This window comes from Amblyomma americanum, chromosome 7 (genome assembly GCF_052857255.1).
Source record: "Amblyomma americanum isolate KBUSLIRL-KWMA chromosome 7, ASM5285725v1, whole genome shotgun sequence".
In the NCBI taxonomy this organism is placed as follows: domain Eukaryota; kingdom Metazoa; phylum Arthropoda; class Arachnida; order Ixodida; family Ixodidae; genus Amblyomma; species Amblyomma americanum.
In genome coordinates this window covers 3808593-3834212 of record NC_135503.1, presented here as the reverse complement: position 1 = coordinate 3834212, position 25620 = coordinate 3808593, and the positions used below count along the sequence as shown (strand labels likewise).

Here is a 25620-nt window from a genome sequence, read left to right as displayed (position 1 = left end):
TTGCGACTGATTTAGGGGCAAGTAACCAAGAACGCGGCATGCTGCCAAGACTGTAAAAATAGTTAGTAAAAGAAAAAGAGCTTTTATTACGACGTAAAGATGCATGTACTGACTGAAAATTTTTATTTCATATAAACAAGAAACAAATAAAACACCGGTTTCGAAACAAGATTACGTCCTCCTCTCGTTCCCCGCATCGCGGTTTGCCTTGAAGTAGCCATTGTATCGGGACTGAGGTTTGTTTACTGGCGTATTGAGCCGTGCACGCACACACGTTTTTGTCTCCTTCAGCGGTGTGTTTGGTACTACGAATGATTGAGGTTCTCTGACGATTCATGTGGCCGTCCCGTGGCCGTCGACGGTGCCATTCCTTCCGATTAGCTAAGTTCTAACGAAGCCTTTGTGCGCTCGTCGCTTACTGGTTCGGGGCTGACCAACCAAGTGGCTGTCGCTTCCAGGTTTGTCCTTTTATCGTGACTTTGACCAATAGGTTCTCTGGGCCGTCATTCGAAGCTGATGGACTGAATTAAACATTGCCCGCGATGCGAAACACGTGCTTAAGTTGGGGTAACATTTGCGGCGAAGCTTGTTTCGGTCTTCGCGAGGCGCTGTGTCGTCAAAGTGGCTGCGATGTTTCAGTCGTACAAGTAAATGACGGGGCAGGCGAGCTTAATATCTGCCATTCGCCAACGCATCTACTGTGGCGTTGGCCTGTGTGAGCTTGTGTCACCGTGCTCGATATTGCTCTCTGGACGTAATTACATTGAACAGAAATGTACCGTTTGACGACTGCGCCGTCATTTCTGAAAAAGGCCTAGCCCTCTTGGCTGCTTTCGAGAACACGTTTTCCTGTTTTGCTTTTCTTGCACGCTCAGCAACTGCATCGTTACAATAGCCGGAGAGCGGCATCCCGTTAGTCCCTTTCTGGGTTACCGGTCTGCCGGGGGCTATTTTGAGCATGACCTGTTTGATTTTAAGCTGGACGTCTATACATAGGCGTAGTGGCCTGCTAACACCTTTCCAGCACAACTTTTACCTCGGAATTAAAGCCCTTTCACTTCTTTTTGTCTTTGTGTAACGAGTGCCTCCAGAAAACAGAGGGCTCGGATATCGCGCCACTGCTGGCCATCTTCCAACTTGGCCTGGTTGAGTGTGTGCCTGACTGCCTTTAAATAAAGTTTCAGTAAAGGTGAAGCGTCAGAGTGATTTTGGAATAACTTATGAACTGCCTTGATGTGCAAGTAGTACTACGTGGAAGCAAAAGCTAATGTAATGTTTGATGCTCTCTTCTGAGTGACTGCAATACCAGGAAATGGGAGAGTGGACATAGCAAGCATCCTTTGCGCTTACATGAATGCCTAGTAAACCATGATTTCTGGCTTTCATTCCTGCACAAACGATGTGTTTTGTGTGTGTGTGTGTGTGTGTGTGTGTGTGTGTGTGTGTGTGTGTGTGTGTGTGTGTGTGTGTGTGTGTGTGTGTGTGTGTGTGTGTGTGTGTGTGTGTGTGTGTGTGTGTGTGTGTGTGTGTGTGTGTGTGTGTGTGTGTGTGTGTGTGTGTGTGTGTGTGTGTGTGTGTGTGTGTGTGTGTGTGTGTGTGTGTGTGTGTGTGTGTGTGTGTGTGTGTGTGTGTGTGTGTGTGTGTGTGTGTGTGTGTGTGTGTGTGTGTGTGTGTGTGTGTGTGTGTGTGTGTGTGTGTGTGTGTGTGTGTGTGTGTGTGTGTGTGTGTGTGTGTGTGTGTGTGTGTGTGTGTGTGTGTGTGTGTGTGTGTGTGTGTGTGTGTGTGTGTGTGTGTGTGTGTGTGTGTGTGTGTGTGTGTGTGTGTGTGTGTGTGTGTGTGTGTGTGTGTGTGTGTGTGTGTGTGTGTGTGTGTGTGTGTGTGTGTGTGTGTGTGTGTGTGTGTGTGTGTGTGTGTGTGTGTGTGTGTGTGTGTGTGTGTGTGTGTGTGTGTGTGTGTGTGTGTGTGTGTGTGTGTGTGTGTGTGTGTGTGTGTGTGTGTGTGTGTGTGTGTGTGTGTGTGTGTGTGTGTGTGTGTGTGTGTGTGTGTGTGTGTGTGTGTGAGAAAGAGAGAGATGAGTCAAGTCCAAGTAAGAAAAATGCCAAGTTGGTTATTTGTATTATTTGAGCTGCTGTGTGACAAACTTTGCATATTTGTCGGAGTCTACAACAACTAATAGTATGGAGATTATAATTTAATCAATATCTGGATGTAAATGAGATTTGGCCCTTGTCTAATTGAAACACTAGATTTGACCCAACTTCGTTTCAAAAACAGCAGTATATTCAAGCTCTGTTATCGAAGACAAAGCCTAAAAGTGGTCATGCTCTGAATTTGACCAAAAAACTATTGGAAAATTTGATGTGTGCAGTCAGGGGCACTGAACTGTGGAAGCCAGGGTTCTGTCACAATTAAGCACCGACATGAGAGTTGATGATGAGATAACTTTATTTGCACCTGTCAAAGAATCTGAGGGCGATGAAGACCGCTGTCGTCTTCCTTTCAGCAGGCTGGGATCCCTTGGGATTGCCAGGGCCAGATGGATGACTTTCTTTTGGTCTTCTTCTTTCTGGCTGACCATTTAAGCCTCCCAGGACTCTATATTCCTGTCTGGTTCATTGTAGCTAGGGCATGTCCACACCATGTGGATCATGTTGGATGGATGGATGATCCCTTTGTATCGGGCGGCAGCTTTCGCCACTTAGCCTATACTTCCCCCATTGTTAATTGGTTTATTTTTTCTCTTTTCCTTCAATTTCACTCTTAAAATGTCTAGTTTGACTATCTTTTTCCTCTCCAAATTCACCCCTCCTTGATTTCGTCCACCAATCTTCCAACCTCCCCTTCGTCAATGTCACACTTTTCTCATCCACTCGCCCGTCCTCCCCAGCAAGTCCCAGTGCGCTCTCTGTGTCTGTTGCTGTTCCCTCGGGGAGGGCGGGCCGGAGTTTTGCGCACCTCAAAACCAAGTGCTCTATGGTCTCCGTTTCTGTTTTACAGGCAGAGCACAAAATATCCATTGCTTCAAATTTGGACACTAACATTTTTGTTCTCAGAGTCCCTGCCCTAGCCTCAAAAAGCAATGAACTGCCTCGCAAGTTATCAAATGATGTCTGAATGAATGTCATTTATCCTTCAGAATCCTCTCATGCTGTTCCAGATATTTTTTCCCTTAATTTATTTAGCCATATGCCTAGACATGGTCCTCACATGGTCTGTCATGATGTCTTGTATTTCTAGTGGGTTTCCCCTTTTATCATTATATACCATTATCCCAGAATTCTCTCTACTGAAATGCAGCCCTAGCTTGTAGCCCTCCTCACCACAGATCTTAACTAATTCCTGCAGCCTATCTCGCTTGTCTGCCAGTAGTACTATGTCATCTGCATACATCAGTCCAGCCAGTGTTTGCAATTTTGCATGTTTGCAATTTTGTTAGTGTTTACACCTCGGGCCATGGATTCCTGGATGCCATCTGCTTAGTGCTGATGGGTTGGGAAAAACCCCCACCTGTAACTTTGTCCACATGATCTCTTCCTTTTTGCTGAGGCTCTTGCATGCTCGAGATAGTGTCTGTCTTCCTAATCTGTAATGACTAAGAATATCTTGGTACGTGTTCAGCTCCTTTATTTTTGTTCACACTTAGACAGTGGTAAAATGAACTACAGTCGAACCTTGTTATATAACAGCGAAATGGTTTTTAATGAAATAATGGATATAGGAAGGAATGACGATTCCCCTTGGAAGCTTGGTCAACAGAATCTATAAAGAAGTTACGGCTATAATGAAGTAATTGCCGGGCCCCTTCAACTTTGCTATAGCAACGTACTGTAGGACATGGGAATGAGAATATATCACAATTTACTGCAGCAGCAGTTCATCCTTCGTTCAGTGACGCGGCCTCTGATCGCTTTGTAATAGTCATCTGGATTCAGATCTGCTGGTCTCTTTATATTCTTTGCAATTGCTAAGGTGCTAGAGCTGGAGAAGGAAGAAGTGAAACCATACTCGAACAGTTTCACCGCTGAGGGGCAAATTTACGAGAAGGCTCTTATGTATACAAGGCGCTGTCCTATCGGGCGACTGAATTTGGCTCATTCTTGATCTGAAATAGGCTCTACATGCAAATTTTACAGGCATTATTTGGCCCCATTTGTTTTGATTGTTTTTACAAAGAAAACTTGAATGGATTTAAAGCTTAATTTCTGTTAGTTTCTGGTTCTAGATTTAGCTCATTTCGAAACAAAAAACTCCTCACACAACAGATGCTTGAGCATTTAACATTTCTCTTTCTTGTAGCAGGGTGGGTGTAATAGGCTCTTGTTAATGGTGCAACACCGTTCAGGTCAAGCATAACATGAAAATTTCTTCATTTAGAAGCTCAGATTTGGTAACACAAAATAAAGCATCGCAAGTATCTCACCATCTCCATTAGAGTGATAACACAAAATGATAGAACTCGGAGTGTTGAAATATTGCACCATAAGTACAGCTGGCTACATGCAAGGGTATGTTCACTGTAATTTGTCCAGACCACCTTCATTGGTCAAGTTGGTTTTGCACAAAGGACCAACTTGCATAAAGCTGGAATGTGTGGGATGAAAACAATATGAAGCAGAGCTTTGACTCTGTTTTGTCTGCTATGACCATAGCACAAAGCTAGCATCAGTGAAATGTTGCAACCTGTGTTCTTTGGTATTCTGCTGTGGTATTTTCCATTCAGGCTATTCACTCATGGCTGACCATTACTCCTCCCCATTGCATCTTGTGCTGCTTGTTCACATGGTTGACATGCTGGAAAATATTTTCAATCCTCTCCCCCATGCTTATCAGAGCAGTTTAATTTTCTTCCCCTGTTTTAATTTGCGGTTTCAGGGATCATATATTTAAGAATTAATGGCTGCCATCATTAGAATTACAACATGTATCAGTTAGAGCTGACTGTGCAGCTTGAAATGCTTATTGTACATTTAAGAATAGTTGATAATGCAGTGAGCAACGGTTTTTTATTTACCATGCTCCTGATGAGATTTTTCACCATCTAGTGTCTAAATAAGTTAAAATTCAATCATAGGGATTATTTGTTTGGGGTACTTTTACTTTGGATGTTCTTAATTTTTTTCATTGTGACTACTTGATTTGCTGCAAGGGCAAGTGTAGCCAGGATTTTTTTTCAGGGGGGTGCTCAGGATATTTTGATGACTGTGAGGTGGGCAGCTTGATCTTTGGAGGGAAAGGAGGCGGGGCCCCTCGAGACCCCTATTTGGCTATGTGCCTGTCCAGGGGTGTCACAAATACACACATTTGCCATGGCAAAGACCCACTTTGAATCATATAAATTTTTTCATGCCACAAGGTGATTTTTAAGTAAGCTCTGTCTGTGATTGCAAGTGTCGTGTTCTAAAAGCAAAAAAAATTTGACACTACTGAAAATGGTGCTGTTTGTAATTCTATGGTTCATAGCTGGTGAAGATTTGTTGTAATTTTTGTTTTGTTTTTCATCTCCTTAGGATGGAAAACGGCGACAATGATGGTGGAAATATTTCCGACTCATTCCTCACTGCAAGTGGCCAGTACATTGTACATGCGGAAGGTATGTATGTCATCTCTGCTCGGTTCCTCTTGTTTGGTTTTTCTGATGTGGGTGTGTGTGTATGTTTTTACAATGACATATCTTAGTTGGGGCTCCATACCTTCACTGATTTTGCTGTTCCAGAGCTCAAAGGAACTGGCAGCCGATTTTTAAGGACCCTGATTTCTTTTTTTTAGCACATCAAAAAGCTTGGTGCCCAAAGTGCTTGAAACCACAGCAATTGCATTAAGAACACTGCAAGACCTTTCCATAACAAATTGTTATGTTTTATAACTCATTTTTATGCTTTCTGATGCTGAAAATATTGGTAAATTAGTGCAGTGGTGACATGCAATAATAGTAAATGAATACCGTAGCCTTCCATAGTGGTCTGGCGGAAGATGATGACACGCCCCAGCACGCCTGCCGAGCACGAACAGATTAGATTCGGTGGTTGCAAAGCCGAATGCCGGCGGCACACCGTTCCTCTCCCGCCTGGCTGAGCGTGTCCTGTGAAATATATTTGTGGAGATCAGGCAGTGAGTTGTGTCTGGGATTTTTCTCCACAGTACCATGCAATGGCGAGAACGGAAAAACCACGGTGCGTTTTTACCCTTGTTGGTCAACGTTCCATGACTGTTGTATAAACGATAAACGTACGCCGGATTGAATTTCGAAGTTCAATTTTAACCGAAAAGGGTCAGTTTTCTTTAACATACATGCTACAGCTAGCTGGTTATTGATAGAAGTTACACACTGACAAAAGAAAAAAATAAACACATTACAGAAGACAGGTACATGGGGACACAGTGGTACCGTTGGATTAAGTAGTGCTGTTGTGTATTTTGAAGTATTACTGCACTACTTCATATGCCTCTGCAGACCGGGAGGCTCCAGCCTTCAAAGTGGTGGCCCCTCATGCAGAGGGCCATAAAGCAGTCCACACCTGGACGCTGTTGACGCAGTGTTTTGTTTAGCTGTTTGTTCGGGCTGAGAGTGCAGCTGCCACCCCGGCGCTATTCCTTTGGGTTTATTTGAAAACAGACGCTTTAAACGGCAGTCAGCTGAATACCATGGCCTTGAAAGGTCGCTTCCTTCCTGCAAGGCACAGCCAACACGGCGTCCCCTCTGGTTTGGGGACAAGCAGGGAATGCCGCACTTGCAGTAGCATACTGTGTGACGAGAACCAGATGCCCCAGAGATGGACAGCGAAGAGGGGGAGCGTGGACAGAGCAGTTACGGACCCATCTGTGAAACGGTAGCCAACAGTCACCGAAACCACGGAGCATAGGGGATGTTTTTAAAAAATTTTTTTCCTTACGTGCAGTTTTAGCGAGAATGTAATACAGAACGAAAATCAAAATAAGAAATAAATGTGAAATCACCTTGAAAATGGTTACAGAAAACAGTGCTACTCCAAGTCATAAACGCGGAGAAATGTTTCATGATCACGTTAACGGCACGACTGCCAACACCTCCGCCATGGCTCGTGCGACGCCGCTACGAGAGGGCTGGGGAGGGGAGGGTGGGCTGAGGCGAGGCCACCAAGGCCAAGCTAGAGGAAAGCAAAGCCTTAGAGCAATCACGCGAGCAACTGCGCGACGGCAATGGGTGTGCACTGCTCGTGCCATTTCTTTTTTGCTATGACCTGTTATTTTTCACTGCTTTTGAGCGTGAACTGTTGTTATGCCACGTGGTGTGACGTTCTAAAATCGAAAGCAGGGGTGATGTGCCTATGGCGCTGGAGGATGGCGCGTTGCGTCAACAGCGGCCGCTCGTTGCGGTCACAGAAAATCTTCTCATTTCAGTTCGTGCTTTATCGCCATGAAAATTTCTGCCAAGTTTCGTAACTCAGCACAAGCTAACAGATAGCCAGCGTAGAGAGTTCGTTATATCAAGGTCAACCGCTGCAGCACTTTCGTTACATGGATGTCTCAACTGCTCGCGCTTCAATGGAGGCGGCATTGGGGGACTGAGAAAGTTCGTTACATCCAGGTTTAACTGTAGTGCATAGATAAGGATAAATATTGCAGCCACCTCAAAAAGCTTGATGGCCACATGAAGGTGCCGTTATTGAAGGCTGCCATGCTCCAACTGTGATTCCCCTTCTTTTTCATCTATCCCTTTTCACACCACCCCCTCTTCCCTTCTCTGATTGGGTGCCATGCCTCGCCCACCCGCCTGACTCCCACCAATTTCAAGGCTTTAGACAGACAACATCAATGGTCAGAATTTGGCAGATGGTGGCACATTAAAAATGAGGTCTCACTTCTGCCTAATCTCATAATGCTTTGGTCATTTGTCAGTCCATGGTACACTCTTTTGCACACAATTATGCCTTTTGGGAAAAGAATGGCCATTTTGCATAGTTAGGCCAAATGTGAATTAGGTGCACTAGCAGTATGGTTTTCCCTTTGGTTCCGGTGTTCAGATCTAGTGCCCACAGATGGAAGTTGTTCGAATAGCGATAATGGGTTAATGTTCATATATGCGGAATTGGTCACTCTCTCCATTCATAGATCCCTGGGAGTCTTCCTACCACTCCTAGCGCAGTGGTGCAGCAGTCAAGCGAAGTGCCGCAGTCCTTCTATGGCAGGTGTTGCCATTGACGGAACTGGGGTTGGATTGCGACCCAGGTTGGCCTTCCTGAGCATCCTCTCACGAGTAAATGGCTGCCAGCTAATCTAGTGGCATGCCTAACACAAGCACGCACACGCACGGCTTCAGACAAACACGAACAGACACACAGACAACGGCTAAATGTGGGGAATGGCCACTATAAGTGCTAGCGCACTAAAAAAAATGACCAGTGTACTGTAGCATAGCCGACGCATTTGCTTGGATTTGAAGATGACAACCCCGAGCCACGCTGCTGTGCTACTGAACGAATGCTAGGGCTGTTCTGTTAACACTTCCCGATACCAGAGGTTAGCGCGATTATAATCCTTGTTGCATTTGGCGGAGTTGCGGGCGTTTCCTCCCTCGCTGGCGCTTCTAAACTGCACCTTGCCCCGACATCGGTTGTGCCCGACAACACCAGCCCAACTATCGCCCACTTCCTTACTCATGCCATCATCTGTTCTGGTGCGCTCCTCCAGTGCGACCCCGGCATGTTCAGTGGAGCTGACGACCACGATGTCAACAACCGGGTTTCGTCATGTGAACGAGGAAGTGCCTACTATAAGTGGGATGATGCCACCAAGCTCGGCAGTCTCCTCTTCTATCTTACCGACATTGCCAGCTTGTTCAGCAACCACGAGGAAGCCTACTTATGCTTCATTAGAAATCAGTTTCGTAGAAGTCTTCGGCCGCCCTGGCGACCGTTCGCAAAATACGCACCAGCAGTGCCTCCGTGCTCGTGCTTAGGTGCCTGCCGAGACCTTTACGAGTTACATCAAATCATTGATATTTTTAAGCACATAAATCCATCTATGTCGGAGGTTGACAACAATTTGTTGAAAGGCATATCTGACGATGCCTTCCAGATGTTACTTGCCAAGAACTTCCAAACAGTTGCCGATGTCATTAAGCTGTGTCAAAGCTATGATGTCTTGAACAAACAGCAGGCTTCTACTTGCTGTTCCTGCGTGCCCACCCAGTAGAAAAAAGTTTGAAAAGCAGAAAGCCAACTGGTTTTAGTTGGATTTTTCAGTCCCAATCGGTCACACCCATTTGCTGTTCCAGATCAGTGGGTGCCCTTTTAAGCTCCAAATAGCTTTAGAATTGCAGTTTGCATTCCCAATATGAGTTCCAGCTTCAGTTGGAGTGAGTGTGTGAGTGACAACTTTATCCAAAAGGGAAGGGGACAGCGGGGGAGGGAGAGAGGTTCTATGCTGGATGAGGTTCCGCTACCCTGCGAGCCCAATTCAGGATCTTGTCCAGGAGATCAGGCACTGGGCTGCGCAGGGCAGCCTCCCACTGCTCCTTTGGATGAATATTTAGGGATTTTGGTGAGGGGTGATGAACACAGCCCCACATGATGTCGTCGAGGTTGGCTCTGGCCGGACAGAAATTACAAGCTAAGGAGGGGTAGATAGCTGGTTGTATGAGGTGGCAGAAGGTAGGAGTGGGAAAAGTGCGAGTCTGCAGCTGACGTCTCAGAATCTCGCGATACTGAAAGATTTGGTATACGAGGCGGCAGTGGTGACATATGTTATGAAAGGAGAGGAGGCGGTCCCGTGCAGTAGGCGGGGCCACTTGGCCGAAGGTGTACTTATGGCCGGCGCCCAGAGAATGAAAACGCAGGCATGACCCAGCTCGTTACCAGCTAGGCCTGCGTGTGCGGGGGGAGGGTTCAAAGAAGGGTGACAGAGTGGGTTGGAGGATGTATTAGGAGAAAGGAAACGGCTGGTCGGGTGTACCCAACACGCGCCAAAATTGTGGCTGGCTGATTTAGAATCACAAACAATGGTGGTCATATTGGTAGTGGTCAGAGCAAGAGCGAGAGCCGCCTCCTTCACTAACTCCACCTCCTCCGAAGAGGAGGTGTGTACGTTGGCAGCCTTTCTAGGGCAGCCGCTCGTATCAATGGCTGAAAGGGCATAGGAGAGGTCTGAGGGATATTCAGCCGCATCCATCGACATAGATCACATACTTGGCATTGGAAAGGTGTTTATGAAGGGCTTCTGCCCGTTTATGACAATGTTGTGGATGGTGATTAGGGTGCATGTTCTTGGGTAAAGGGGGGTTGTGTAGGTGTTGATGAATATGGTAAAGGATAGTCTGCTTGGAATGAGTAATTGAGGTAAAATCGATGGGTAGGGGTTGAAGTATATGCCGACCAATGATGGCACAGAATAGGCGGGCATACTGTGAGGTGAGATGAGCTTTTGTTGAGGGTGCCGGTTTGAAGAGGACATTCGGTGGATGCATTAGAGGGAATACCAAGAGCGTGTTTATGGACAAGGTGGACAAATAGGTGGACAAGAATGTCCACGGCATCGATTTCCACGCGGGAGAGGTGAAGGTACAGTAGTCAGTAGGTAAGCCTGCTAAGGACAAAGGCCTGGACAAGACGAAGTTCTGATTCACGGAGACCTCTCCTTTTTTATTGGACACGCGCCCTATGACACGGAGGGTGTGATCGGCAGCCGTACAAAAGGTTTGAAGTGTATTAGTATTCAGTCGGTTGGCTTGAGTGAAAAGGCCAAGTACCCGAATTTCAGTTCTAGTATTCCAGTTGACTTTTCAAATGGAATGTAAATTCCTAACTGGAATCCTAGTTCCAGTCGAACAGTCTTTCATGTTCCAGTTCGCTTTCTGATAGGCCCAAATGGATTTCCTGTATCAGTCAACCTTCCAGTTTTCAGTTGACTTCCAAACTAGAAATTGCGCTCGTAGTTTTATTCTCAATCTGAGCTGCACATAGTTGAAACAGATTGTAAATTTTCAATGTTTTTAATATTGCTTCCTAAGTTCTGGTTGGTTTACCAGTTAGAATATTAGTTTCAAGTGAACCTTCAACTAGGATTGCCTATATGTGGATCAGATTTTATGCACAAAAAAAAATTGGAATTTGAGTTTCACTTAAAGAATTCTATGTGTATGACAGCTGTGGTGTCAAGGTTAGGAAATCCAAGCAATTAAGCTGGTGGTCACAGAATGGTTCCTAGTTGCAGTTGGCGTCCTAGTAAAAAAGCAAAAAAGATTAGATTCCAATTACACTTTTCAGTTGAACATTTAAATTGGTAGTCCAATTGGAATCCAATGTTTTACTTGAATGGGTCTGCATATTTCTCCTTTCAAATACAGAATAGTGAACTTTAGATTTCTCCTAATAAAGATGTCAGCAGGTTAACCTGCTGAATTGTCTTTATTATTTCCACCACCATTGTGGCCATGACTAAATGAAACAACTTCGCTCAACAAAGAAGTGCCACTGGCTCCAGCAGGAGGGTCCCACTTCACACTGACCTCCTTGGGCAGCACTTCTGCTGCCACGCATTGTATTGGCGCCGGTAGGCACACCCCATTGCATCGGTGCCCGTGTCTTGTGTCCACCGCTGAGCACCAAGTCATCAACTAGCAAGTGCACAGTATGCTTCACAGTGGTGTCATCCAGCCCTCCCACAGCCCGTGGGCCTCCCCTGTGGTCCTAGTCAAGAAGAAGGATGGATCTGTCAAATTCTGCATTGGCTACCATCAGGCTCAACAAGATTATGCTGACAGATGTACAGTCATGCCCTGTTAAAACGACCCACGTTAATATGGACAACTCAAATTATGGAAAGCTTTTTAGGGATCAAACTTTTTCAATGTATTTATGCGTCTTTAATATGGAAATTCACAATGGACAGAGTGGAAATGCACAGAGGCCATTGGGGCCCATGTATTTTCACCTCATGACAGTGATGAGAAGAAAACCTCGACTGCCCCAACCAGACCTTAGAGAGAAGCAGTGCAAAAGTGAAAATGCCTGAATAGTGCCTTTTCTTTTTTTCTCTGTCTTCATGCTTTACAGTGCTAAGGATCCCAGCCGACGCGCCTTATGATTTGCCATACTGCATGAATGGCTGTGAAAAAAAACTGTTCTGCAGCTTGCGCTATGGTGGAAGCTGCACTCAGCAGCTGTCGGTCAACTGAGAACAGCTATCAGTTTGTGGGATATGTGAACAGCAGCAATAAATCATCCCGCCGTGAGGCACCATCATGCATCTCGAGTACCACAAGGCAAATATCAAACCACCCCACATTATATTTAAGATAATGCAGTTCTAAGTTAATGCAGTTCCAAGTTGCAAGATTTTGGCTGCTTTCAACTTCACTACTCACTATGTATATAGTAAACAAAAAGATATGATTTTTCAGTTTTTCGAATTTAACATTTTTTACTGCGCTAAAATTTGCGCACGAGGTTGTGAGATGACAATTTCACACTTTTTACACAATCGCAACCAATGTTTGTTGCCATATTAAACGACAGTTTGTACCCACAGCTAATTTATTGAAGAACTACTTTCTGCGCTGCGTGAATGTATTGGTGATTATATGTTTTTTATTACAAAATGAGGCAAAAATTTCATGAATGTCTTTTCACAATAACCCAATGCATCAGTACTTCACACGCAAGCCCTTTCCGGCAATCACTGCTCGACTCTGCCGAAGCATGGAGTCCAGGAAGCTATCAGCTAACGTCTAGTTCATGTTTCTCCACTTTTGCAGCAGCTGCTTGACTTTCTGCTTGGTGCTGCTGGCATTTTTTATTCCTCAGACAGTGCGCGATGCTTATCCAAATATATTAAATTGAAATATTCTCATTAGGCTGGCTTGGCCACCCCATACAGTCCACCGTCTTCTTGTTCATCCGATTTGTCAGAAGCATAGAAGAGTGCTTCAAGTCGTAATTCTGTTGAAAAACATATCCAAATCCAGATTCTTGCGTGCCTATGGAAGCATAACCTTTCAAAGAATCCCCTAATCAACCACTTCACTCATGGTACTTTGAATTCAGTCAAGGGGACAAACTCCACGAGCCTCTGTGGTTTAACGTGGGAAGTTGATAACGAGGTCCATATAAATTGCATTTGGGGCGAGAATAGAATGAATCTCATCATTCCAGCAAAACAAGAACTTTGAATCGCGTAATGAAATCAGTATTTTCCATTCGCGACCTATCCACACCAGGTGCTCCTTTATCTACATTATCCTGGGAGCACATTTTTCACATATGTGCGGGGTTTGAGCTCGGCTCCCATCGTTTAGTTCAGCACATTACACCTGATGTCTCACAGTCCATGGAGTTACTCTAGAGACTGATAACAGTGTAAAATGTTCGAAAATGTTGATAACTGTCTGTCCAGAGTTTTTTAAGCTCGCGTGAACAGTGTCTTTCTTGACAACTTGGTTGGGTGTTCTGGTGTGTCTCCTGTGAAAATCAAAAAGCTAAACCTCTCCTGAACCTATATCTCTTCAATACTTGTGAAGGTGTGGACCGCGCTACCCTGAAATCTAGTGAAAGCTAATGGTGTTTCATCCCATAGTTGCAGTGTCTTTATCGACAACTTGGTTGGGTGTTCTGGTGTGTCCCCTGTGAAAATCAAAAAGCTAAACCTCTCCTGAACCTATATCTCTTCAGTACCTGTGAAGGTGTGGACCGCACTACCCTGAAATCCAGTGAAAGCTAATGGTGTTTCATCCCATAGTTGCGGCCGCGGGTAATTGCAATTTGAACAGTCTTGATGACGTTTTGTTAAACTCACACTCCGCCCACTGCTTATAAAAATATGCAGTAATGCATAAGCCGCAGGATATGTCACCTCAAAAGTAACAGCTAGTTGTAAATAATTTAGAACAGATGGAAAATGAACGCAATGGGAAGCGCCCATGAAAGGACAAAAACGAAAAACGAACTGAAGGCAAACAGTTATGTCCTCAACAACTCCTGATGGATGGAGAGAACATTATTGCATCATAATATATTCAGAAATAGCAAATAGGCCCTTTTACATCTGTGATATATTGAATTTATAAGAAAAAATTGAAAATGTCATATCTTTTTGTTCATTACAGTGTGTAGAAGCAGACCTTAATCATAAGATGTTTTTCTTAACATACCTTTTCTTCACGATTCGTTATTATGGATGACTTGCTTTATAGACAGTTTTGTATGGGATTCAAAGTATCCATATAAATGAGGCATGACTGTATACCCTTTCCCATTCAAGAAGAGCAATTCTTTTCTTCTCTCAGTCTGCGCTCTGCCTACTGGCAGATACCAACGGCTGCTGCTGACCGCCAGAAAACTGGCTTTGTCACTCCAGTTGGCATTTACGAATTAAATGCCATGCCCTTTGGCTTTTGCAATGCTCCTGCAACATTTAGGTATGTGATGGACACGATTCTCAGCGGGCTAAAATGGCAAACGTACCAGTATTACCTGGATGATGTCGTCACATTTTCGGAAGGCTTGGTCCCCCATTTGGTCTGCCTCGAGCAAGTATTGCAGTGAGCAAGTATGGCAGTGTCGCACTGATGCTGGCCTGCAATTCAACCTGAAAAAGTGCTGTATCGCTGCCCATCAGCTAACCATATTCGGCCATATGGCCTCCAAGAATGGCATTCTCCCCGATTCTACCAAACGACGTGCTGTTGCTGACTTCCCCCAAGCAACCTTCCTGAGAGAGCTGCACAGCTTTATTGAACTCTGTCTTTATTTCTGTCCTTCCGTCCCTAATTTTGCTTCCATCCTTGCCGCCTGGACCTACTAGCTCTGACCTCCTGGCTTGGTCGCTCGCCTCCGATACAGCCTTCACTGCCCTCCACCGCCTTCTAGTATCTCCTCCCATCCTTTGCCGATTTGACCCCAACGCACTCACTGAAATTCGCACTGATGCCAGCGATGTTGGTCTCGGCGCAGTTCTTGCTTAGAAGGTCAGGCCTCGATGCATATGTTCTTGCATATGTCAGGTGAACTCTGACAAACACGGAGAAGCGGATTTCTTTCCCGCTACAGGAAAGGAATTCTTGGCAATCATTTGAGCGATTAGCAAATTTCACCTGTACATATATGGCGACCCATTTTCCGTAGTTACACACCATCATACCCTTTGCTGGTTATCCTCACTGAAAGATCTATCGGGTCACCTTGCACCTTCATTTACAGGAGTGCGACATTCGAGTCCTCAATGGGTCTGGCCATCGGCATTTCCGCTCACCTTTGCCATGCGGCCCTGGCTCTGCAGCTCTCTCGACTTATGATTTCACGTTGCTCAGCATTGCTGACATGCCATCTGAACAGTTCAAAAACACTTGGATTGCTTCCCTCCTTGCCCTGCTCGCTTTGCCTCTTTCCATGCTGATCCTAAGTGTGCCCACGCTGGCGTGTTAAAAACTGAAACGCATCTTTGACTATGCGACTACTGACACGGCATTTACCACTTTGTACGTCACCATGTCCACTCTTGCATCAATTGCCAATGCCATAAAGCCCTTGCTGTGTCCAGCCTGACCATTCATTATGTGGGCATTGACCTGTGTGGGCCACTTCCCATCACTCTGAATAGCCACCACTGGGTCACTGTGGCAGTAGATCACCTCACATGTTATGCTGAGACTTTGCCGTTGCCGTCCTCCTCAGCGCCTGATGTTGCCAATTTCATTCTGAACCATCCGGTTCTCACCATGGTGCATAAGTGGTGCACAAGTTTCTAAATATGCATGCAAAGAACTGTTGAGCTACCAGGGATGTATCTTTCTCTTTGAAACCATTGAAGCACTGCTTCAGAAGTGCTGTGCTGCTCACCACCCGACAGTGGCCTTCCACCATCAGATGAATGATACGACTGAATGCTTCACCGTACCCCGAGTAACATGCTCGCCATGTACATCACATCTGACCATTTGAATTGAGACTGGATTCTGCCATTTGTGACTTATGCCTGTAAAAGTGGCACACAGAGCACAACCGGCTTTTCCCATTTCTTTCTCCTGTACAAATGAGAGCCCATCTGCACCATGGATACCATCCTCCCCCTATCACCCTGACAATTTCGAATCCATGTCCCTTTTGAAAGCCACCACATACGCAGAAGAATGCTGCCAGTTAGCCTCATCATTTATGACAGAGAACTAGTATCGCCAAAACACCTTCGAGCCACCACCGAGCCTGCTCTGTCCTATTCTCCAGGTTCCCTCGTGTGGCTTTGGGTTCCTTCCACCAGTACTGGGCTTTCTACAAACGTCCTAAGTAACACCGCAGCCCATACTGTGTTCTCTGCCAGACCTCTCATGTGAACTATGGTATTGAACCAGTTACACCGTCCCAACATCTGCGTCGTCGTGGTTGAAACACTGTGCACATCAACTGCCTGAAGCCATACTGCAATCCACCGGTTGCTTCCAGTCCCTAAGTTGGCAGAATGCATCCTTTTTCACCGGGGGATAATTGTACTGTTGCATAGCCAACGCTAGGACTGTGCTGTTAATGCTTCCCTGTACCATAGACCAGCGCAGTTATATTCCTTGTTATGCCAGAAATAAATTCGAGCTAAGCATAATGGTAGAGCAACTCTGACATTAGCATAGCATCTCACATTCGTGAGTGGGAAGAGAAATGAATATTGTGCAGGCTTCAAAGAATGCTCTGTCAAAGGAACTATCATTGTTCAATTCAACAGCCACTAGCAGTATGTGAACAGTTATTGTTGCGATCGTCATTGGAGAGAAAATTGTAATTGTTAATCTCTCTTTCTCAATATATTGTGCAAATTATGGTTTGACTGGTGATAATGACCTTGTTGAATATTTTGCTGCCATTTAACCAGATCTTCAATTTTGGTAAATAGGATAAGTTACGGGAGGCTAATTGTAATGATTATAACGCAGTTAAGAAATAAATTTGTTGCCTAATTGTAGTTTTTTTTTAATTGCAGTAGTCTGTCAATATTTTTTCCTTAAATTTTTGTAGCGCCTGCTGAAAGGCTTGCTTCAGTTGTCTGTCACTTGTGGTCAGTATCTATAGGTTCCAGCTTCACTTGTAAACTACGCTAGCTTGATGGAGGAAGCTGGAGTGGTGTTGCTGTCTAAATTGTCACACATCTGCCAGATGTTTGCTCGAACTTATCACCTATGCATTTCCTCCTGTTCAGGGTCCTTGTCTGGCACAGAAGGTGAGGACGGTCTTGGAATTGCTGGTGATGGCTCAGACCAAGGTGACAGCCAGAAAGACACTGAACCTTTACGGGAACAGGTACCTTCACTCTATTCGGCAACTACTGTCGCGTGTTGCTCACACCTGTGTGTTTTCAGGGCCCATAAAACTTATTTTCTGTGCCTTACCTTACAGGATCGCTTTCTCCCTATTGCTAATGTTGCTCGAATAATGAAGAATGCCATTCCTAAAAGCGGAAAGGTGAGCTACCTCTATTTGTTGTGTTGCTCATGTTGTCCCAGCTATGCAACAGGCCTGACATACCCAGTGTGACAAGCCAGAGTACTGAGTTTAGATCTCCGTGTGCTTGTGCACTGTTACTAAACTTATAATGCTGTGAAATTTCTTTTGTTTTTCTTTTATTGCTGCCAAAGCTCCAGAAGCTGCACATCGTCTCCGTTAAATGATGCACGCTTTGTGGCTGCTTGTACATACGTGGTACAGTTCCGCGAGACATGAGCTGTCTCACTTTTTTTTCTTTTTGACCTAGATTGCCAAAGATGCGAAGGAGTGTGTTCAAGAATGCGTTTCCGAGTTTGTCAGTTTCATCACCAGCGAGTATCCTTGCGTGGTTGTGCGTTCTCATGCACTTGTTGTGCTACAAGGGCAGTGACAGTTTGCTTAAAAACCAGTCTGGGAGTCTTGCTAAGGATTGTTCCAAGAGGTAGGCATCAAACTGGCTAGTTGCAGGGTGCGGTAGTTTAAGGGGACACTGAGGCTACTTTGGCTGAAAATGGAGCTTTTAAAAGCTAGAAAAGGTTCTTGTAAGCATACTGCAGTATGTTGGGACTTGTATAGTAGGATACAAGTCAAGAAGGCAGTGGCAAATACCCCTTAAAGGAGGCCGTCCAGCCAATAATGTCACGGCATCGCAGTTAATCCCATTTCACAGAGGCACTTGCCGGTCACCTGCGATTTCATGCTATGCAGACAACTTTTTTGGCAATACAGCAGAGGCTAGGCAGGAAAGGGAAGGAGATGGTCCTTTGTCCCCGTGGAGTAGGGAGTGGGCTCCTCATGTGTGCTCTCTCCAACTTCCCCCTTCACCTCTTGCCCGAGCAACCCTTTCCCCACAGCATGAGGACAAAGGACTGTCTCTTTTCTTTCCACAGGGAGAACCGACCACTGAAGCTCCAAATCTGTCTCTCCCCAACCCCCTATGCCCGAACTCTTCCAAATAAATGTTTTAGTACTACTGCTCTGCTACATTGCAACTGCAGCATCACGAGGACTGGTCGACGCCAGTTAGCTGGAGGGCCTCCTTTGAGCTGCAGTTGCCGCTGCCTTCTTGACTTGTATTCGACTAAAAGTGCGGATCCCCAAGGCTGAGCTGCACTGCCATTTGCTAGCAGATGGTGATCATAGAGTCCTCTGGTCGTGCCGTCACGAGTTTATATAAAGTTGAGGGCAAATTTTTAGAGCACAGCTGCTCATGGGTTGAGCCATGTCGCCACCATTGGTGTAACCGAGCCAAACCATAAATAAATAAAAATAATCAGTGATGTGACTGGGATTCAATCCCGGGGTGCCGTGAACACATCATCTTCGCTGGCCACTGCACGATAGCACTATGCTTAACGCCGCAGCCGATTGCGCCTCGTGTTAAACTACGACACACTCTCTCTGTGCATTGCACATCGTCATCGTCTTCATCTAATACTGCTATCGGACTAATATACACATTCTCGTGCGCTGTGCATTGCACGTAGTCATCTTCGACTCGTACTACAATCAAGCTAATATTGTCGCCAGATGTGGCGATGACTGAGCAAAACAAAACAGTGAGTCTACAGAGCCTGAGACACCGCCAGAGCTGCGCTCAAATTTTGCATGAGGAAAAATCGTAATCGTCCTTATTTTTTTTATTCAATTTTCATGGCAATAAATGCATATTTTGCTGCTGGACAAAGATCAGCATAGCCAGAAAGAATCATAGGATCGATTTTTACCAAGAACAAAATTTGAATGGGGTTTAGGTGGTTGTAGAGTGCAACTAGCGGCATGAAAGTGGCAGAAGATGGATTGCAGCCAAGTTTCTTTCCTTGGCACCAGATGGTGCTAAGCTGCCTACAGCAGAACCATCACTCATATTTACCCTTGGTGTTCAGGTAGCTTGGCAGATTTTAAAAATCCTTAGCCATAGACAATGGCTTAGCACTGACATGCCGATTTTTTGGGGTGCACATTAGGCATTAAAAGCAGCGTGTGTTTCACCAGTGTCCATTGCACGTTTGTGGAAAAGAAATAAGATGCATTATTCCTGAGCCTGCCAACACAGAGCCAGCGATCGTTGCCACCAAGAGAAGAGGAAAACTATCAACGGCGAAGACATCCTTTTCGCCATGTCAACCTTGGGATTTGACAACTACATAGAACCATTGAAGCTGTACCTCCAAAAGTACCGTGAAGTGGTGAGTGCAGTTTCTTTGTGTTGCACCGTGGTGATCATTTGCTCTTAGCATGCATTGCTGAAGGCACTTTGTTGACTTGCACAGGCCATGAAAGGTGAGAAGAACGTTGGGACTGCATCTGCTTCCGAGACTTCACTTGACGAGCTTGCAGATGACACTTTCCGTGAGTGGTATCATGCGCCTTATGTTGGCTTTGTTGAGTACGCAGGGCGGCCAGATCTTTTGGGGTCACAGATTGAGAGGATTTGGTATGAAGCCAATGAAACGACACAAACTGTCAGGCTGCCATTTTGGTTTTAATATAACAGAGCAAAGAAAACGAGAGGGAGAAAACAAGAGTGGGTTTGAAAAGGTGAAACGACGATGGGGTGCAAACGGATATATGGCGCCATCTTGTGACTGGCCATTACACTACTGACAATCCCCCTTAATGGACTGTCATTGCGTCCGCACTTTTGATGCCCAAACATTCACAGCGCTTGAGAGTCAATTTTCCATTCAAAGCCTTAGTGAAGAGGTCAGCACAGTTGTCTGACGATTCGACGTACTGGAGTTGTAACTTTCCCTCTTCGACCTTTTCTCTCAGAAAATAATACTTGAGGTCAGTGTGTTTGCTTCTATCTGAAGTAACTTGGTTTTTCGCAAGCAAAATTGCACCCTGGTTGTTAGCCATTAAAATCTGTGGTTCGTGCATGAATTCATGCGCATCAAGTTTCTTCATGAAATTTTGGAACCACATTACTTCCTTTGTAGCATGACACATTGCTACATATTCCACTTCGACTGTTGACAGTGCAGTGCTATGCTGCTTCTTACTACTACAGGAAATTGCAGCACCAGCTAGCGTGAACACGTACCCGCTGAATGACTTCCTGTGAGTCTTGTCGCTAGCCCAGTCTGCGTTGCAAAAGGCTTCTATGCACTTCCCAGTTCTCTGGTAGACTAGTGCTATATTCTTTGTCTGTTTCACATCGGCACCTTTCACTTGTGAGTATCCGCATGCAACCAACCATGCCTTGTATCGCTCTAGGTCACCATTTTCGTTGTACTTCTTGCGGAACACCCACTTGCATTTTACGACTTGTCTGTCTTTCGATCGTGGCACCAGCTCCCATGTATTGGAAGCTTCGAGGCTGTCCAGTTCACCCTGTATAGCTGCTTTTCATTCCTCCTTGTCTGGTGCAGATAAGGCTTCGTGTAGAGTTTCTGGATCTCTTTGGCTGTTTTGTCTGGCTATGCAGCAGCCGTGACATTAACTTTGACGCGGTTTCTTGTTTGCTAGTCTTTCCGACCGTCTTAGTGCCTGTGTGCCACAATCTGTCACGCTGGACAGTCGCTGTGTAGCTCTTTTGTCCTGTGTAGTTGCCTCGTCTTTATCAGCTGATAAGCCAACCTCTTCAGCATAGTTGTAATCAATATCATTGTGATCTGAACTACCAACATCATGTGGCTTGTTCAAGCTGTCTTCAATTTGTAACGTGATTGTGCAGTAAGTGTTGCTACGTGCTTCAGTCTTGCGACTTGCAACTTGGTTAAGCTTGCATGGGAAGGACTCGTCTTCAAAGGTAACGTCCCGACTTACAAAAAAGCGATCTTCGTTCTGGTCGCACAGCTTGTACCCCTTCACTCCTTCTGGGTAGCTGACCAGTATGTACTCTTCTGCTTTCGGGTCCAACTTGCTCCCCTTGCACCGTCTGTTTCGCACACTCCATGCTCTGCACTCTTGGGTGGTCCAGTTTTGTTTGGAAAGAAGCAGCCGCAGGCGTGCTACTAACAGACACGTGGCGAGATTGAGAGGGGACGCGGCATGAAAAGTGTTTTCGTTATTCATGCATGCGATATGTAACTAAACTTGGTGCAAATATGAAATTCCTACGCTAGTTTCAGTAATTCCTTTTATTTATAGCTATACCTGGTGCAGTTCTGGGTAATTATAATTAACACCGTCGTCAAGTCCCCCCAAGGTCTCAAATAATTGAGTAGATAGTGCGCAGTTTTTTTATGCCAGCATGTACATAAAGCGCTGTTCTGTATGATGACGCGATTAGTTCTTTTTCTATATGATCAGTACTTATGCTTGCATAGTTACATGAAAACGTTTCTTACAAAAAATAACTAACACATTACTGCACCTGTAGGGAAAAAAATCGAGATTTATTACGCTCCTCAACGTCTCAGGAATAGTTTGCGACAAATGGAATCATTTGATTTTCATGCGAATTACGAAGGTGAGTGATCCAGTCGCAGAAAATGTGAGAGGTCAGAAAACGAACCTTATTCCCTCGAATAAACGAAGTTTATTCCCTCGTTTATGGCATCTTCGCTTTCGCTTTGGTCAAAGAAATGCGGCACTGAAATCAAAGAAATTACCTCACAATTTTTGACGACCACACTTCTAAAAAGCGTAATTTATAAATTTGTACTCAATATTTTGCTATAATTTTTCGTCACGAAACTAGACTTCAAGGCTAGGAAAGAAAATAATTCTAGAAATCAAAAATTTTCACCAAATCGACCAGCTTAACAAGAGGACAAGTTGGACTGGCTGGTGCGTGGTCATGCGGCTAAAAACAGCGCTAAGCGAGACAGGAGATCGGGGACACGACGCTGTCCCCACTTTTCGCGCAGCGCGACACGTACGTATGTCAGCAGACGATGAGCGCATGTCTGCTCCGACGAAACAACGCCAGCACTTCCCCTCACTACTGTCCCGAAGTAAAATCATTCCGGCTAGTGCAGAGTGTCAAAACTTGTTTTATTCAATGCCTAGCGCATAAATAAACGGCAGGAACGCTTTCTACATGTTTACTACTAACCATATATACAATACACAGTTCCAAACTATTTCTCTTTATAGGCCGCACGTGGCCAACGCGAGCTCGTGTACTTCGACAAATTACTAAGTTGGAAGCATCGACCATTGCTATGATTCGCAGAAACTGGAAACGGGCCTACAAAAGCCTTGAAAACCCGCGCTCAACACCTATCCGTGACGCCACTCCCCGACCTTTTGCCTACCACGAGCTCGCTAGCAACTGCAGCGCCACCTCGTTTGTTTACAAACATGCAGGAGGTCCATAAGAGCTTATCTAAAATGCAAACATACAGGTACCTTGTGGGGGTGCTATTTAATAAACTAACCTGGTCAAAGCACCTGTGTATGCTATTTTTTCATGAGTGCTTCAGAAGTTATGGGGCCACCGCGGTGGCTCAGTGGTTAGGGTGCTTGGCTGCTGACCCGTACGACGCGGGTTCGATCCCGCTGCGGCAGTCGAATTTCGATGGAGGCGAAATTCTAGAGGCCCACGTACTGTACGATGTAAGTGCACGTTAAAGAACACCAGGTAGTAGGTAATATTTATAAACTCAATGGCTAAAGGTGTCTAACGCTGCTCCACAGAGCGATTCGGGATCGAGGCCTGATCCCGATCTGCCATGGGTAAACTCACCTTCCCATTCTGCCAATAAAATACGATTGCTACAAACAGAGTAGAAAACTTGATCCAGATTTTCCAATAATTCAACAGTAGTGGTCAGCTCAGATAAGCAGTAGTGACGCCTGCATAACAGGAAACGTTTTAGGGCGTAAGCCTTTCTTGGCTCATGAGTGGTGTGGACTGAAGTTGTAGGCGGAAGTTGTCTGCTCGAACTGTCATCATAAGTTGTATGGTAAATAAAATAAAATGTAAAAGTTGATTAAGCAACAGTTAATAAGCAACATATGTGTAATGAAATAAAAAAGCAGAAGTTGGAAAAACAAAAATAAAGGATAAAATAAAAAAAAGAAATGAAGGGAGAAAGGGCAGGGAAAGGCTTTCACATTTCCGCTCATAAGCAGGCAAGTGTAATCCTGTAATTTGTGTTACCTGAGTGCGTCCCAAGGATGGCAGTGCATTTCCAGCAAAGTATAAAACATTTCTGATCTTTCTTTATTAGGCGACATAATATTCACAGTCTGGAATTTCACAGAAAAATGAATAGCTTCACCTTTCTGTAAAAGCAAACATGCCAGGATCTGTTAGAGCTAATAGTACAAGGAAGACAAGGTGTACTCGCATACACTTACTGGCGCGGCCAATTTTTGCTAAAGTGCATTTCAGATTTGCTATATCCGTAGAACTCTGTCCGAAAGGTACACTCTGCTCTCGCATGTTTTTAAACAATTTATGTTGGATACGAACTGGAGCAGCACCTCCCTTCTTGGTTTGCACTGTTAGAACAACTTCTTGTTTCATTTGTACTTTGTATTTGCACATTCTTGTAATCCATCAGAGGAAGCCCCTCCTGCATGATCAAAATCTGTCACGTGGTGTTTGAAAAATTTTCCTCCTATGCTTGCAGCCAGCATCCTTGCACAGGAGCCAACAGCACAACAGAATGTCATTTTCACAACTTTCCCTAACCAGGCAAGTGTTTACCTTCCTTAGCATCTAACTCCTTGCTATTGTAATTATGGGTAGCCTTGATTTTTTTTTTCTTTAACAGGATCTCACATTTTGAACTGCAGCCTGCCTCCTCAGAATGTCTGCAGCAGCTTGTTGGACACAGCTCCCATGTGTACATAGTGTTGTTTTATTAAACAGCAATCCTGCCCGTTATTATGAGAGATTCTTCGGTAAACGTTAGCGCCACATAAAACATTCACGTGAAAGGAAGACAAGGCGACGCGCTACTGACAACGAGATGTTGACTGCATGTATGAAAGTGCAGAGGTGCAACAAAGCTCGGGCACAATACATGTGCATCGTCTGGAAGCATCAGTGGGTAGCAACGCACCTGAAACTTGCAAGAAGCCTTCAATGTAAACTGACCACATTTTCTTTGGTTGTGGGACAGAGTGGAATGTTATGAAGCTTTTGGCATTGATCTCAACACTAATCTTGGCACCCGCAGTGTCGTCATTCAACTGTGGGTTTTCAGTAGCACACAATCCATGATCATCTGTAAGCAGTCTTGTGGTGATAGGGCAAAGGGCAGGTGCACCAGGAATTTTCCTCGTGCATTCTTTCAAAACTTCCCTTCTGAAATAGCTTTGTAGACTGCATCCTTAAAAAAGCCTGAACTTTAAAAAAAAAATCCAACAGAGGTGCTGGCTTTGTTATGCCACAAACTTTCGCGCAAATGAGCTCATAGTTACAAGCAACCTTGAAATGAATGCATTGCTACACTGAATTTTTAAATTCACTGTGCGTGTTCACATCACCGGGAGTGTGAAATGAAGGTTGAAGGCCCCTTCAAAAGTTAAGCAAAAATCATTTTCTTTACGCGCATCTTTTCACTTAATAAATGATACTGTTTGTGTGCACCAGTTCTTTAGTTCCTACACATTTGTCGCAATGCAACATATTAGGCATCAAGAGGCATTAATAGGGCCCCTCCAGGACTGGTCATACCATTGTACAGCATGAAAATCTGTGTAGTGGCTCTCGACCACCGTTGCAAAATCAGCCGAGAGCACAAAATGAGGACAACAATCCAACAGCACAGAATGCGCTTTTTACACTCCACTCTGCTGAGCAAGTTGACAACAAACTCCCAAGATTTTCACCCTTGCCCAAAGTGAAGCAGCCATAAGTATGCTTGCCTGGCTCACACTAGACCACGGATGACACGTTCTTGAGAGCATCTCCACTTCCCTGTCCACAAATCGGTTGCAGGCCACTTTTCCCACCGGGGTGTCATGCCCTCTGGTCAGCAGGAATTTCTTGTTATGACATGCTACGCTTGCAGTGCTCGTTTGCTCAAGACAATGTCCTTTGTTCTGCTTTCTCTGTAAGGCAGTGTCCTGAGTGCAATTTAAGATACTTGAGTGCACCCAAATCCTTCACAAATGCAATGTCACCGAAGAGAAATGTGGAGGGGTTGATTATATTTAACAGTGCAAGGGCAGCTTTGGCCAAAGAGCACCATGACAAGGTATTCCTGGTGTCTAAATATGTAGCACTGTTTAATTTCAAAAAAAAAAAAAGAAAATTCATCACCAACTAGCCCCG

General features: G+C 45.0%; 1 protein-coding gene across 1 annotated transcript; it reads left to right on the top strand.

Moving 5' to 3' along the window:
• Positions 1-198: 198 nt before the first annotated feature.
• Nf-YB (nuclear factor Y-box B) lies at positions 199-24225 on the top strand. The gene is made up of 9 exons (XM_077630805.1): positions 199-458; positions 5508-5590; positions 17155-17255; positions 17352-17417; positions 17707-17774; positions 19495-19627; positions 19712-19790; positions 23969-24033; positions 24113-24225. The coding sequence occupies exons 2-9, from the start codon at positions 5509-5511 to the stop codon at positions 24125-24127; spliced, it is 609 nt and encodes a 202-aa protein (XP_077486931.1). The 5' UTR covers positions 199-458; position 5508; the 3' UTR covers positions 24128-24225.
• Positions 24226-25620: the final 1395 nt, after the last annotated feature.

Excerpts from the sequence above, each read along its gene's own strand:
- Nf-YB (XM_077630805.1), top strand. The coding sequence starts at position 5,509 with ATGGAAAACGGCGACAATGATGGTGGAAATATTTCCGACTCATTCCTC. Across the intron at positions 19,628-19,711 it reads TCCAAAAGTACCGTGAAGTG|GCCATGAAAGGTGAGAAGAA; the intron begins GTGAGTGCAGTT and ends TGACTTGCACAG. Across the intron at positions 19,791-23,968 it reads GCTTGCAGATGACACTTTCC|CCAGCATCCTTGCACAGGAG; the intron begins GTGAGTGGTATC and ends CTATGCTTGCAG.